Genomic DNA, 14,869 nt, shown 5'->3' with positions numbered 1-14,869 from the left:
ACGTAACATGCAACGAACTGATTGGTTCGGCAAAGCGCTGTCTGAACAAGCGAAATGACAGTGTGATAGTGGTACAGGCAACACTCAGTGGTAGAGCGTTGTATTAATATGTGATCGGATCGGCGACCTTCTGTCTTGATTGATGCTGTCATTGATTTTATCATTTCCAACACCGTGTTGCCAATGTCTTCGTTTTGCTTTTCACATGCTAACAACCGCAAACATATATATATATATATATATATATATATATATATATATATATATACGATGGCAAAACATAGCGTAGATCTAAAATGGTGTAGTGCAGTTAATCGTTTAGTGAATCAACCGAAAAAGTTACGTAAGTTGTTCAGTGCATTGGCGAAGAACTTTATTCACATAGATCAAACACCTATTGCTAGATTGCTATTGTTTCGATACAGGCATGTTACCGAAATATCAACCCAACGATATCTCCGTTCTCCTGTTTTTTTCTGCGGGGAATAAGGCAGTTTCTATTGTCTTTTCAACTGATAAATGTGCCTCGCACATTCGTTTTTGATGCCAAGGCAATCTGTGAGAACTGTGCAAAATGTTGTTGATAATTTTGCCCCACTAATGAGCAAAGGCTCTCGCCACATTGGTTGTGTAGCTACATCTGGTTTCTTGAAAATCATAGGTACCTCAACATTGATTGGTATTGCGGCTGTTTTTGCCATGCTACGGAAGAGACGCCTCCAACGAGGATCGTCTCGGTGCCGCCGGACATGTCCAGGAAAACCAGCGTTCGTTGCTGTTCCAGCTGTTATCAGTGGTGGACCTGGCAGCTCCACTGCAAAATCGTGGTGACATCGACGCACGCATCCAGGGAGCATTGTTTTTCTTGTTTGGATTGAGTATAGGTAGGTCAGATAAGGCTAGGCTAATGAATTGTGCTTGACGGTAGCTTCAACTGGGACTTATGTGTGCATTGTTCAGTGTTAAAAAGTGTAATAGCCAAGAAGTCCTCCCAAGCATGATGTTTTTTCTAAACTACATTTGTGCCCATTGAATGTTTTGACAATGGGGGCTTTGTTAGCGATGAGATATGTTTAAGTTCCTGCTGTATGGGAAACGCAGGGGCGACTTCAGGAAGAGGATGAAAACGGCATGTAGAAAAATTTGGCGACCGTGCCAATATGGGAATCTTATCGGGAACATACGCGCCGTCTTGAGTTGACAGGGGTAACTGATACTTGTAGAGTAACAAATTTGCAGTATAATTTTGGTTGTTGTAAAAGTATCACGAAAACCAGCATGGCAGGGGCAGCTCCAGTAAATAGAAAGGCGGAGTTTTTGAACAGCCACATTACAGGTCACCACCGCTGCTATTTCGTATGTTTGTATGTTACACCAAAAACAAGAAGCATGATCTTGACAGATGCAAGCAATCACAGTGCTAAATACGCACGCACTTTATGTGCATGGCCGATATGTCATTTTTCGACGTCTTTGCGAGACATTCTTAGCGGCACACTTGCTGTTGTCTCTCCTGATGACACTTTTGCACAAACAAGGACCATCCTGATTTTTAGGCCCGGCGAATCAGGGCACTAATCCGCTAACACGGGGCGAGGCCTTGCTCTCGGGAAATGCCAAGGCCTTTAACCCGAAGGGCCTTTAGACCGAGACCGAAGACGGAAGGGCCTTAAAAGGCAGTCCATGGCCAGTTTTAAATCACCGCTGCCGGCGCCCTTGGCCACCTGCCTAATGACGTCATATCTGAGAAATTCGGCCGGCTCGACCTCCGGTTAAGGCCGGCCGCCGAGCTGCTCCAGTGCGTGCCTGTCCCAGTATGGTGCAGTTGATGACGGTGAGCCGGGACGGATACGAAGGCGGCGTGAGACCCGTCTTGGAATGCGATCGCGGGGACGGAAGCGCGTCCCAGGCGTCATTGCTGGGGCCGGACCAACCCACAAGACCGGGCTTTGAAGATGCGTGACGTCCACATCCACCCAACAAAACTAAAGTCGCTGGAGCTACATCACTATGCCAAGCAATGCGGTTACCTGTGATTTCCTAGATTTATCAGAAACTCGGTTGGACATCCGCACTTTTATCTTTTTTCTCGCTTTTTGCTGCATACTCGTGACACCCATCCTGTCCGGGGAAGGCTGCAGGCACCAGCCCACGAGTGGGCCGAAGTGCCCCCTGGTGGCGGTTGCCGTCCGAGCGCCAGGCACATGCTCGGCAGAGGAGTCCCGCGCGGGTTCCGTCTCGGGGCGGTTGAGTCCCCGGTGCATTAGTCCTGCCAACCGTTATTTGTTCCCTTTCGTCCCACAGCCCTGAAGTGTTCAGTGCTGGCCGAAATGGCTGTAATCCAAATAACCAATAACCAATAACTCGGTTAGAACTTTCTATCCAGCCCAATCGATGTTTTGTGTTTTCCTGTTATACTTTGAAGCGTGCTGACCGTCCGTCGCCCCCTATAGCACATGGGGGTGTCACAATTATGTTCGGCTCAGATGTTGTTTTATTCACTCAAAATTGCGCATATGTTTGTGTTCAAATCAGTTCAAGTCCTGCCGTCTGAAAATCCCAAGTCTAAGCTAGAATCGTTAGCGCTCTTGTTAACTTGGGGCAATAGCCCTGTCATTGTTTCTCTACTGCACCATCCATCACGTCTTATGGCTGTTGCGCTTGATGCAGACTTTGAACATCTTAAGCTGCGGTGCCGGTACGCCATGCTTCATCACGCTGACAGACCTGTAGTTCCCGTTGGTGATATATTTTTTATTTGGCTGGTGGCAGACATTTCTCAGTTTGCATTCTCAATTGTCAATCCCTGTGGTGCACGTTTCCCGCCAACAATGTCACTGCCGCTTAAAATGCATTTTTGGAACTCATCCAACCTCGCTTATCCAGCGACACGCCCCTGTCAAGGCCGTGGCGTTGCGCAACCTCATCGTGCATGCGACGTCTGACGTTACGCGCAGCTGCTCGCGAGCACTGTGCCGAGGCCCTGCAGGCATTGGGTCATGGTGCGGATCAGTACCGAACACGAACGGGCTTGTGTGCGCTGCATTTATCAGACACACGGTCGCCACACCGGGCTGCGTGTGTTGGGGTCAGGCTCCCGTAGTGGTTTGGTTTAGCGTAGCACAAAAGACATTGTGGGCCGCAAGAAAACGGCTGCAGAGATACCCTATCGGCATCGCCTGAAGGGATAAATGACTATCGCTGATGTCAGCCCTTGCGTTGTCACCTAATTAGCTGCCCAAGGATCGGCCCCAGCACCCTTCACCCGCCTACGGAGAGTTAGCGCATGTGCCTTTCATCTACCTCATCAGTAAACTGGCCCTTCACGTCAGTTTTATACGCAACTCTCCCGCCCGCATATCCGAAGGATTTTTAACATCAACAGTTATCATCATCATATAGTTGATAAGTTATTATTTTACTGGACATTTCCAGGGCGGTTATGGTCATTGAGCAGCGGCTCATGCCACTCGAACAGAGATGAAAGATCATTGTTTAAAACAAACGTTGCTCTTGATAATGTCCTTGAAGATCCCTCGTCGCCCGTTCGTTCTTTACTCTTTTCCAGCAACACATGTAGTTGCATTTCTCATTCACTAGATGGCAGTAGGTATGTGAGCTTGGTATGCGCTGTGCCGTTGTTGCACCATCACACTTGAGCCCCACTCTACATAATCCAGGGAAGCCCATTTCTCACTTCGGGGTAAGTCCATTCCTCACCGATAATGTCACTACCCAGTTTCATTCCCTACTCGGCGAAGAGACAAAGCAAATGTGTTTATTCACGAGTAAGTCGTCTGTGCTGACGTAGTAGCGCGTAACAACGGCCGATGCGCTGATGTCTCCCTGGAGCTGGATCAGCTGTTTGTACTTGTGCCCATACATGAAACAAAGGTATTTGGCGTGCATCAATGACGCTACCTCAATGAGGGGGGGGGGGGAGCTCGGGTCGAAACGCAGTGAGGAACTTACTCTGGGCCCAGTTCCTCACCGTGCAAAGTACCTACCTCAGGCGTGAGGTTGTCACCTAGGATAAATATATGCCGTGTCATGCTGATTGACAATCTAGTAGATGAGAAAGGTGGGCAAATGTGTAAATGAAATCAAGAGCAGCAAATGAATATTAACATGACATGTATATGTTCTCGATAAACGCCGAAATAACCACGCATAGGTTCACGCCTTTTTGATCATTCGTTAACAAGGTGTTTGTCGAGAGGATCTTATGGGATTATGTCATGTTTAAGGCTTTAGAAATAGTGGTCTCACTTCCTTGTCTGAGTATGATTAACCGCTGATGCAGAGGGAAGAGAGAGAGAGAGAGGACGAGAGAGAGAGATGAGGAGAGAGAGAGGAGATGGAGAGAGAGAGGAGAGCTGAAGAAGAGATGCGAGAGAGAGATGAGAGAGAGGAGAATGACGAGAGGCGAGAGAAGAGGAGGAAGAGGAGAGAGACGAGAGAGAGAGAGGAAGAGAGAGAGAGAGGAGAGAGCGAGAGAGAGAGAGAGAGAGAGAGAGAGAAGAGAGAGGAGAGAGAGAGAGAGAGAGAGAGGAGAGCGGAGAGAGGAGAGGAGGGAAGAGGAGAGAGGGAGAGGAGAGAGGAGAGAAGATGAGAGAGGACAGTATATTATAAAAAAACACGGCTTCGAATGCCAACTCGAGTAGCGCGCAGGTAAACGTTGCACATAAGCACATGGTAACTTTTTAACATTTATTGAACGTCTTTACAAATGCAGTGGCGAGTGTTGTGGAGGGCTTACCTTCAACTAGATGCAGTGATCAGCCTTGCGCCGCAGCGAAATGTCTGCATTCCTTCCCGAGATCTCCTCTCCTGTTGGTGGAGCATGTCTCTCTGCTCTGGAGATCTCAGGATTTGCTGTCCAAGCCGTAAGCACAGCGTCTCCCCCCCCCCCCCTCCCCGCCTGCAAGTGTTTCCATTTTCAGAATCTGTAGAAGCCGTTGATAACTGTCGCCATACCCACCGAAATAAACACAATTCATGTTTATTTCGGTGGGTATGACAAGGTCTCATACACATCTCATCCGTCGAAGAGCGGGAGTATCGGCTGGCGGGCACGAAAATGCGCCGGTGACTCCCAGTGCCGGGGCAATCCGTCGTCGTCTGTGTCGTGCCAGCAGCGCGCCCCTGTTTTATGCTACACGTAGAATAATGTGTATAATATATGCCCATATGAATAATATGCACGCTAATAATACGTAGTAATAGCATGTAATATCATGTATTAATGATATGTAATAATATATATGAGTAACATGTATGCTACATCTATGAATCATATGCGTAGCATGCTATGGATTGACAATAAGCGTCACGAAACCATCCGGTAAAATGTTGAGCTATTATTTTTTAACGTAATGCATGTTGAGCACAGTGGCGACATATATACATATATACATACATATATATATATATATATATATATATATATATATATATATATATATATATAACAGCCCTTGCCGTACCATAAAAGGGAGCGTGACGTCGATCGTAGCGTTAACTTTTATAAAGTGCAAACATAGATGCACATACCACTTGCCAAATGTCAGGTTGGCATTAGCGGATTCAGCCGTAGCTATGCACGATATTTTCTTTGTGACATGTGTAGGGACATCAAAGTGATACCTCAGAGTCTCATTTAGCGGGTCATCGATGCTCACATATGTAGCATGACTTATCTGGCTTCAATAAGAATAAGTCTCTTCTTCATCTTGGCCACTCGTGACCTGTCGTCCTGGCTGGCGTGGTATTAAGCAGCAACTTATAGACCATGGATAAACACGTCATACATCCGATGCGATGATACATCCGATCTTAGTGCCAAGTCAGCCAGTCCGGCGTAAGTGCAGACGGTCGTGCATGTGTCAGCCGGTCCGACGTAAGTGCAGACGGTCGTGCATGTCGCCAGTCCGACGTAAGTGCAGACGGTCGTGCATGCGTCAGCCGGTCCGACGTAAGTGCAGACGGTCGTGCATGTGTCAGCCGCCAGTCCGACGTAAGTGCGGACGGTCGTGCATGTGTCAGCCGGTCCGACGTAAGTACGGACAGTCGTGCATGTGTCAGCCGGTCCGACGTAAGTGCAGACGGTCGTGCGGACCGTCGTGGCGACGCTGGCTCCGGTTAACTTCACCGGCCGGATCGTCCATGGACGGCACGTCCCCGGAGACAGGGGCGCGCTGTTGGCACGACACAAACGACGACGGATTGCCCTCGGCACTGGGAGTCACCGGCGCAGTTTCGTGCCCAGCCAGCCGATACTCCGCCCTTCGACGTATGAGATGGGAACGTACACGGTTTCTGTGTGGTCCGGAACCCAGTCCGAGAGCTGGATCAGCGGTTCAAGCGCATTCCTGCTGTTTTCCTTGGTTCGACGGGATGTCATCGCCATTGCTGCTTTGTTTTGACATTTTCAATAGAATTGAAGTGGGTAATATGGTGTATGCTTTAGAGGAACCATTCTCGGCATGTTTCTAAAGATCTTGAGATGAGACGCCTGTGACAACATTGGTGAAGCGCATCACTTTCTCTGTTTTCTGAGACGGCAGTGTATCGGCCGCGGTGAACGCTCCTTTCCTCGTATTCGCCATCCTCGCTCTCGCCGAGAAGAATAGCAGACATCGGGGATTCTTAGAAAATGTCACCGCGAGCAGGCCGTCAGTCCCACGCCTGTAGCCTAATACCCTAAAATGCCGCGGTCATTATCGTGGACGCACTGGGGGGCTTTGCCGTGGCAGAGTGCTTCGTTTAGCGTCTTATACATAATGACTCAACAGAAAATTAATCATCGTGGCGGGGCTCGTTGGACAATGCGCCCGCCTTTGCATCGAGCTTCGGTACTTTTGATTTATGAATAGCCCCGTCACATGCTAAAAGCGCGCCGAATTTCATATACGGATAGGCGATGCAGCGTGTCGAGCCTATCATGTGCCGCTGTTTCACACATTGTCAGGAGAGTGCGGGGTGGTGATGGCCGCTAAGGCGTCATGGCGGAGCTTGGTGATGTGTCAGACTTGGCAGCTGTGCATGTCGGCCACACAGTGACGGGGTGGGTGAAGAACTGTCGTGATGAGTCGCTGAAGCCTTCGCTGGGCGTGCGTGACAGCGGTGTGACAGTGCACCAGGCTCGCGGCGCTCCCGGTCCGCGGATGGAACAACTGCTGGCTGGTCAGCCCACGGTCGGTGCAGCTCAGTTCGGGATTCGCCCGTCCCCGGCGTGCGTGCGTGCGTGCACGAGAAGCGGTGAGAAACTGCAATGCTGATATCCGTGCTAGTCCAACGTCTTGCACTAGCAACCTATGCCTATACACCGAGCGGGCTCAATGCGATTCAAGCAAAGAAGCATTCCGGGACAATGGCGCACGTATGAGCACACACACGATCAATGGCGCACGTCTGAGGTATGGGCGCACCAGCTGTGGCTACGAAGCCAAGCGTGTTGCCGGCACGAAGGGCGCTTCGATGCGGGTCCCGCGACGTTTACATATCTTCCCACCTCAGTGCCGTTTCACACCACGCACGGAGAGTACGCCGTGTAACGGTCCGCTTTATCTCCGGCATAAGTCGACTGGCTCTTTAATAGCTAGGCACATAGCGACGCGGATGGTCGTTATCTTTGCGCTACAGCAAAGTGTAAAATTTTCCTCAGGCTAACCTCCCGCCGACACACGACCCGGGGGATTTTGCGGTCGTGCTTAGCCCACGCCATCTAATCCCTTTTAGAGGGTCATCGGGACGTTCCTGATACGAATTTGGTCGCACCAGGCATTCGATCACATCGAAGTGAACATTATATTATGCTATTCCAAACAGGAGGACTCCGGGCGATTCAGTTTGCTACGCATTGTTGTTGTGGACTCCGTCATTCCATGCATTTATTGAAACTCAACATCAATCAGCACCAGTAATGGGTAATTGATCACCACGCTTAACTGAAATAATCCTGTGTTTCCAAATAGCTCAAAGGAAAGCTTTTATTTTTCAATTAAAAACACGCAATTGCAAAAGCCATCTAAGCCAACATTTTTTTTAAAAAAGCTTCACGTGCTGCTATTGTCAAATCTCGAAGTGCTTCTGGGTGATGTGCAACTGTTAGGTTCGGACATCTGAACTCCAGCAGCACCGCTTGGTCCGCGTGTTTGTCTCGAGAGATTGGACTCTGATCACCGGGCCAGTCGATGTCTGCTGAACAAACCGGGCGCCGGAAGTGCCCAATATCCGGTGGACCACAGCAGCTGGCGCCAACAGTGGGCTCATTGTCAGCTTAGAACCACAATGCCATGGAACGAACCCCGAGCAAGACCACTGTCTTTTGTACATCACATGCACGCACGTTCAAGCTGTAGGTTCAGACATTTGAAACTTTGGATTCCGGTACCTTGGCGCTTCGCCTCAGCGCATGCGGCAGACCAGTGAACGCGTGCCGGCACAGTCCAGCCGGCTCCGAGCTGGTCCTGGCCCGCCGCCTGTGCGGCTCGCTGGTCTCTGCCATCCCCTCCCCCGATCGGTAAGGTCGTGTCCGCCTTCGGCGGTCGGTGATCTGGCGGGCACTGGTCGACCTCCTCGCGGCGCCCATCACGGGGCATCGTCGCCTCGGCCGGCACCTGATTGGCTGCGAATCCTCCCGTTCATCCAATACAAAACTAATTTCCTCCCGATTTCCACCTTATCTCCGAGGATTACACCGATGTCATCTAAATCTTTGCGGAGCTAATCTCTCGCGCCGAGCCTGAAGCTGGTTGCGGGCCGGCCCGGCGGTAGCGCCGGTGAGAGGCGGGCTGGCTGCGGTAGCCCGTATCCGTGGCCCCGATAAGAGGCAGGCTGGCTGCGGTCGCCCGTGTCTGTGGCGCCGGTGACAGGCAGACTGGCTATGGTCGTCCGTGTCCGTTGCTCCGGTGACAGGCGTGTTGGCTGCGGTCGCCCATGTCCGTGGCGCCGTTGAGAGGCAGACTGGCTGCGGTCGCCCGTGTCCGTTGCGCCGATGACAGGCGAGTTGGCTGCGGTCGCCCGTGTCCGTTGCGCCGGTGAGAGGCGGGTTAGCTGTGGTCGCCCGTGTCCGTGACGCCGGTGAGAGGCGGGTTAGCTGTGGTCGCCCGTGTCCGTGACGCCGGTGAGAGGCTGGCTGGTCGCAACCGGCTGTGTCTGGGGCCGCGTCCCCCGCAGTGGGCTCCGATTGACGCATCACACTGTGAAATATGCATGACATTCGATAGCGCACTGCGGTCCGGCGGCCAGACCGGGGTCTGGGCGCCGTCAGACATCAGCCGGCATAAAGATGAGGCGTTACATGCGCGAACAAACTGAGGATGTGTTACATACGCGAACAGGCTCCGAGCTTCGATGTGTTTAGAACCCATGTCCTAACTGAAACCAATGACTTATTCCCTAAGATGTAGGTCGAATCACAGTTGGTAAAAGTCGGCAGACAATACAAATGCAAGCATTAAGCCCATGACGACTTAGCAACTAAAAAGCGGGTATCTGTCTTTATCTTAGATGTTAACGAAGCTTAGCCGCTTGGCCATTGTATGTTCTCTACAGAACATTGAAATCAATCAAATTATCAAAACAATGCAAACTGTATGTAAAAGCATCATGTCAATACCATAGTCATGCGACATGGGGAATGCACAGATTTAACTGTGACATAATCCCGGGGTGGCGGCTGGTGCGCCCCATGGTTTGTTGCTGCACATCTCTTTAAGCGATTTGTTTGGAGTAGCTATGCCGCCTTGCTGGAGTGTTGACATGGGGGCACGCCGACATACAGTGGTCTGCCGTCGGTATATAAGCCCATTATCAATTTCCGTGTGAACATGAGTGTTCACCACGCTGACGAACGTACGTAAATCCGTAAACAAATGCTTTTTCGATTCTGAATTGTTCATTGCCTATGCATCTCATAAACTAATTTGAGCACTTTAGAAATCTTCAAAAACAAAGTTTTAAACTCCAGGTCAATACGTAAGAGAAAAATAAATTATACGGCCATTGTTTCCCAACAATTCATTTCTCTCAAGCCCGTATTATTTTCAAGTATCGATGTCGTTCAAAGTGTAGCTCAATGTTCCTTTGAAAAATTATTCAAGATCAGCTGGTTGCTGGTATTTGCCTTGATAGTTCACTTGCTCGCTTGTTTATCTTGCATCGCGATCAAGATATCTGATGCAATGTATGATGCATCGGTACAAAGGGGGAGGTACAGACAAGGCGCTTTTCCCTTCGGTACAAAAGAAGTGAAAATAGCTGCTGCCAGCCGAAATGAGCGCCATCACTTAGTTCTACTGCGAGTGGAACTGCACAGCCGCTTCGCCCTAACTCCGCCCCCCCCCCCCCCCCCCCCCCCCTCCATCGGTGAAAATAGCGGTAGGCAATACCACATCAGGGAGGTGACGGCGGTTTGGATCAACCAGGGGTAGATAATGTTTGGCCCTCCTTTCCGAGGATATCCAAGAAGCGGTCATGGCGCAAATGTAAACCCAACGGCAGCTCACAAGGTCAGTTGACATAGCTATTACAATTCCAGGCTCATTTCTTCCACAAATAATCGTATCTTTTTGTATATACAGGATTTTCCAATTATAATTTTCTCAATTAGTATAACTGTCTCTGAGCTAGTTATTCCCATAGTGGTTTTTCGAAAAGAAACACCAGCTGGCCAACGTCATCCCCCTTGGTCCGTGAGGCAGCTCGACTTGACTTTAAGAAGTGTTTCTGTTACATTGAACCACATGTTTTGCTCTTCCGATGGGAAATCTTACACGTCGGGGGCAACAGTCAGGTGTCTAATTGTTGCTGCCAGGTAACCGCATCCCCCCGCAAATGTGTGTTATTATGTGCATTACACTGGTGGCCCGTGAGTTGTTTGCTTTACCACCCACATTTAAAGCGATTGCTAGCATTTTACTTATTATCCCACCATTAACATCATCCAAACTACTTCGTAAGCAACAGCTACAATGCTAAATCTCAGAACATTCCACCAGGCATGCCTGTCGAAGCCGGACTCCACTCATTTGATACAACAGGCTGTGCCTTGCAATTTAAAAGCCCGTTTGCCCTCCGGCCAAGCAGCAATGGTTTAACATCGTACTTTTGAACTCATCGTGAGCGTTTTCATCTTTTTCGGAAATGGCTGCACAACGCGCTAGTTTCCCTTCCATGATATTTAACCCAAATATGATACACAACGGTAGCGCAATTCGCGTCACTTTTATTGTGGCACACCCGTAAGTATGCCTCTCCTGAAATAAACGCAGCTTTCTGAGTATGATCGCGCAAGAGTTGCATTCATTTTCTGTTGGCTGGGACAATGGCAGTGAGGAGCCAAACTCGTGGAAGTTTGCAGTTCGAATAGTTGCAGAAAAAATGCATCGGTAGAAGGATTTCAGAACGCCTTTTTTTCTACACACTTGAAAAGTGGTACAGAAGACATTATCATCGTCATCAGCTAATATATGAGCCCATGTCTCATGTGCGTGTTTGTCATGTATTAACTACACTGGTCAGCTCCTATGTTCTGAAAGCTCCAACTCACTTCGAATATTTCAATGCCCTTGTCTCCATGCCATGCAATGTTATGTAGTCCAGATAGCACTAGGTCCTTGGCCTATGTTGACTCAGCTCAATTAGGCCATGTTCTGGAAAGTTTCGAAGCCACCATGCCTTATAATTGCCACTGATGAATGTCGCCATTCATCTCAAGGTGCGCCTGGATCATTTATGACAATTCGAGCATTTAAATCATATTTTGGGGATGGGTGGCAATTATGGGCCTTGTGTGCTGCAGGTGACGACAGCACATGTCAGAGGCGTTCTGAAGATAATATGCCTGTTAGGTCGATGATCTAAGGTCAGATTGATGTAGATTTGAAAAAAGTCGTTTCAAACAGTACGCTTGTTTGGTTGTGTGCCTAGACCCAATAATCTTAGATAATGACCTTCAAGGATTGCACGTCACATGATATGCGACTTGGTGCAATTAACACACCGAGTTTATTTGATTAGATAACAAACTGTCTTTTGGTAATTAAGCGTGTAACGCGCCAATAATCGGGACATTTTTCAAGAATTTTAGTCTGAAGGAATCTCAACGGTGTGCCAGACCATAAACGCATACTCACCTAACCTTCCGTCATTTGGATTTCCTCTCAGATTTATATCACTTTATTCTTGCCTTCAGATCACAAGCACTAAGAATATACAGCAAATTAGCTGCGATGTATCACAGAGTCAGAACAAGGGAAGAACAACGGCTTGACTGAGGTATAAACATGCTCCCTACGGAGGCACGTTAGACGTTGGGAACAATCATATACGCATGTTTGTAGCTAAGGTAGCAAGAACGCTTGTTGTTCCGTCATTGTGTGCCATACACAGCGTAGTGTTGACCAGCGCTATCCCGACCTGTTTCAGAAGCCTCGCCCAAATTTGCCGCGGCCATAGGCACCCAGAATGTGGTAGCCGGCAGAAGCGTTTCGCTCACCTGCGTGGTGCAAGACCTCGGTCCATACCAGGTCAGTGAAGTCAGGCGGTGCTGGATGGATGACTCTCAGACGGAACCGAGAGATCATGGATGAATGCATGAAAAGACCTGATGTAGTGAGGGATGGGCAGCCTCGTGTGGTTTGTGTTTGTAATTCTCTCATTTGTTGAGTTTGCATGAGTTATTTGTTCCGTACGTAATCAACGTGTTAGAGAATGTCGGGTCAATGTCGTCCGATGGATGCAAATTAATGATCGAGGTGGTGACGGGTACGGGGCCAAAAACATTGTCATGGTCCAGTGACCTAGGGTAAAACTAGATTGGCGGCCTGAGGTGACACTGGGTCAGCGACGTAAGGTTACTTTGGTGAATTTTAGAGGCGATAGAAATGACAGCTCATTGCTAGCTGATAGGTAAATGGGCCTGTGGGCGAAAACATTAGTAACCTCGAAGTAAAAACAAACGGGCACAGTACAAGCAGGGTTTCCATCCTTTGAGTTGCCGTACGCATTGATGATATATGCTTGAATCGTAAACATGCCCCATCCCTGGCGGAACGCGAAAGATGTGAATGCTTCATGCGAAAGACATTTTACCAGACATCCCAGTCCGTAGTTTGTGATATTACCTGCTAGTACGATTGCCTTGACCTAAGACGCTTTATCGTTTTTATTGTTTTTGTAAGTTTTTAATGGTACGTATTGAACCCGGAAATGCCGTACACAAGATAATCCATCATTCATCGTCATCATTCATCAACATCACTTGTGAATTTTGGAAAGATCACTGGAGTTCTCATTCACCAATTTATATTACGCTGAAAATCACTAGCCAACTTTGTTTAAATATTTAATTCCGGCTTTTTGAATGGATGTATTTCTTGGATCAAAGCTCAGGTTAAACAGTGCTTGCTATGTGAGCCCTGAACACTGCCATCCGATCGCGCAATTTCGAGTCGACGCCCAAATTTGGTGGCGAGATTTTAGCGTGTCGCAATGCCGATGCCGATGTCGTTGCCCGAAGGCGATCATAATAAAATCTGAATACACTGTTCTAACTATAGCCTTGCGCACGTTCACATCCTGATTCCTTTTTATAGATACTGTCGTGATGCCTAAAAAGCGGCTCTGACGGCAGACGGCGCATCCCCTGATGTGAAACGTGTTCCTGCCGTACTGTAACGAAGCGGGCAATCAAAACAAAATGTGACCATATAGCTTTGACAACAAACTCTGGCGGAAGCCATTTGGTTTTTTATGTGTTTCTTTGAATACATTTGCCATGTTTATTTGTTTGTAAATGCAGGCTAACAAGGTAACACAAAAGAGGGGGAAGACTGGCTAAACTAAATTCTGTCTAATTTTCCAAACATTTGTGTATCTCCTAGTTTGTGGTCGTTGATATAGCTCGGTCAGGGTCTTAATGACAGTGGGGTAACTCTCATTCCACCTCGTCCGGAGCAGAGTAAAAACAACGAGTACCTGGCTGGCACTCGCGCGATTCTGGCTGTGACCAATTTGTACCCGCAACCAGCCGTACCAGCACGCCAGAAACTACAGGAGTGCGCGCTGGCCATGCCGTCCATATTTCAAAGTGGGCCAGTCAAACTACTTGTGGTGCATGAAGTGGTTTTAGACAATGTTTGTAACGCGATGTCAGTCGCTTGTTCACAGGGATCGTTTGGTAGGTGGCTTATAACATCTAGCGAATTTGTTTGTCATGGCAGTGAATGTATTACTCAACATAAAACTCTGCTTCTGCTTCATCAGCTTACACGCCCGACGTCATGCATGTCATCTTACGGACTCTTACTCGTGCTGCTGGCAGGCAATGTTTTAAGGTTTTTATGTGACGTTGCCCACGCTGAAATGACGACTCGGGTAGACTGTCGCGAGAGCCCCGTGGAAGTAGGGGTTCATGTTCGTTCGGTCCGTCCCACCGATGCCGTATTCATGCTGAATATCAGCCACGACTTATCAAAATGCATGGCCTCGCGCCGGGAAACGTAAAACAGGATTCCCCTGGGAGTTGGGCGTGTGATCATCGTGCCTGGGAAACGTGATCTACCGGAGCTGCTGTGATCTACCGGGGCTACCCCGGCGTCGGGCTCACCATCGCTCCCGATGAGCTCAGACACCTACTGATACTCTATGGACAGCTTTGTATTATCCAGAAGCCAGAGACTGCAGCTTGGCAGGCTACGTTACAGGGAGACTCCCACTTCGAATGTCGATGTTAACGTGGTGCTTACGACTGTAGACAAGGCTTCGTCTGATTTCGGCGAGAAATAAGTTCTTTGCAGATAGACCAGAGCATTAAAATTATCCAAATCGATCCGCAGGTTTCAAGTTCCTCTGACAGGTCACT

General features: G+C 48.8%; 1 protein-coding gene across 1 annotated transcript in view; it reads left to right on the top strand.

Moving 5' to 3' along the window:
* LOC119101295 (protein amalgam) overlaps positions 1–14,869 on the top strand; it is a 72,727-nt gene that overhangs the window by 20,231 nt on the left and 37,627 nt on the right. Inside the window, exon 2 of the mRNA XM_037224586.1 lies at positions 12,433–12,533. Coding sequence (XP_037080481.1) covers positions 12,433–12,533 — 101 coding nt within the window. The remainder of the gene's footprint in view (positions 1–12,432; positions 12,534–14,869) is intronic.

The sequence above is a fragment of the Pollicipes pollicipes genome, unplaced genomic scaffold (genome assembly GCF_011947565.3).
Source record: "Pollicipes pollicipes isolate AB1234 unplaced genomic scaffold, Ppol_2.1 Scaffold_4881;HRSCAF=5763_pilon_pilon_pilon, whole genome shotgun sequence".
Classification (NCBI taxonomy): Eukaryota; Metazoa; Arthropoda; class Thecostraca; order Pollicipedomorpha; family Pollicipedidae; genus Pollicipes; species Pollicipes pollicipes.
The sequence above is the reverse complement of the archived record's forward strand: the minus strand, read 5'-3'. Positions and strand labels throughout refer to the sequence as shown.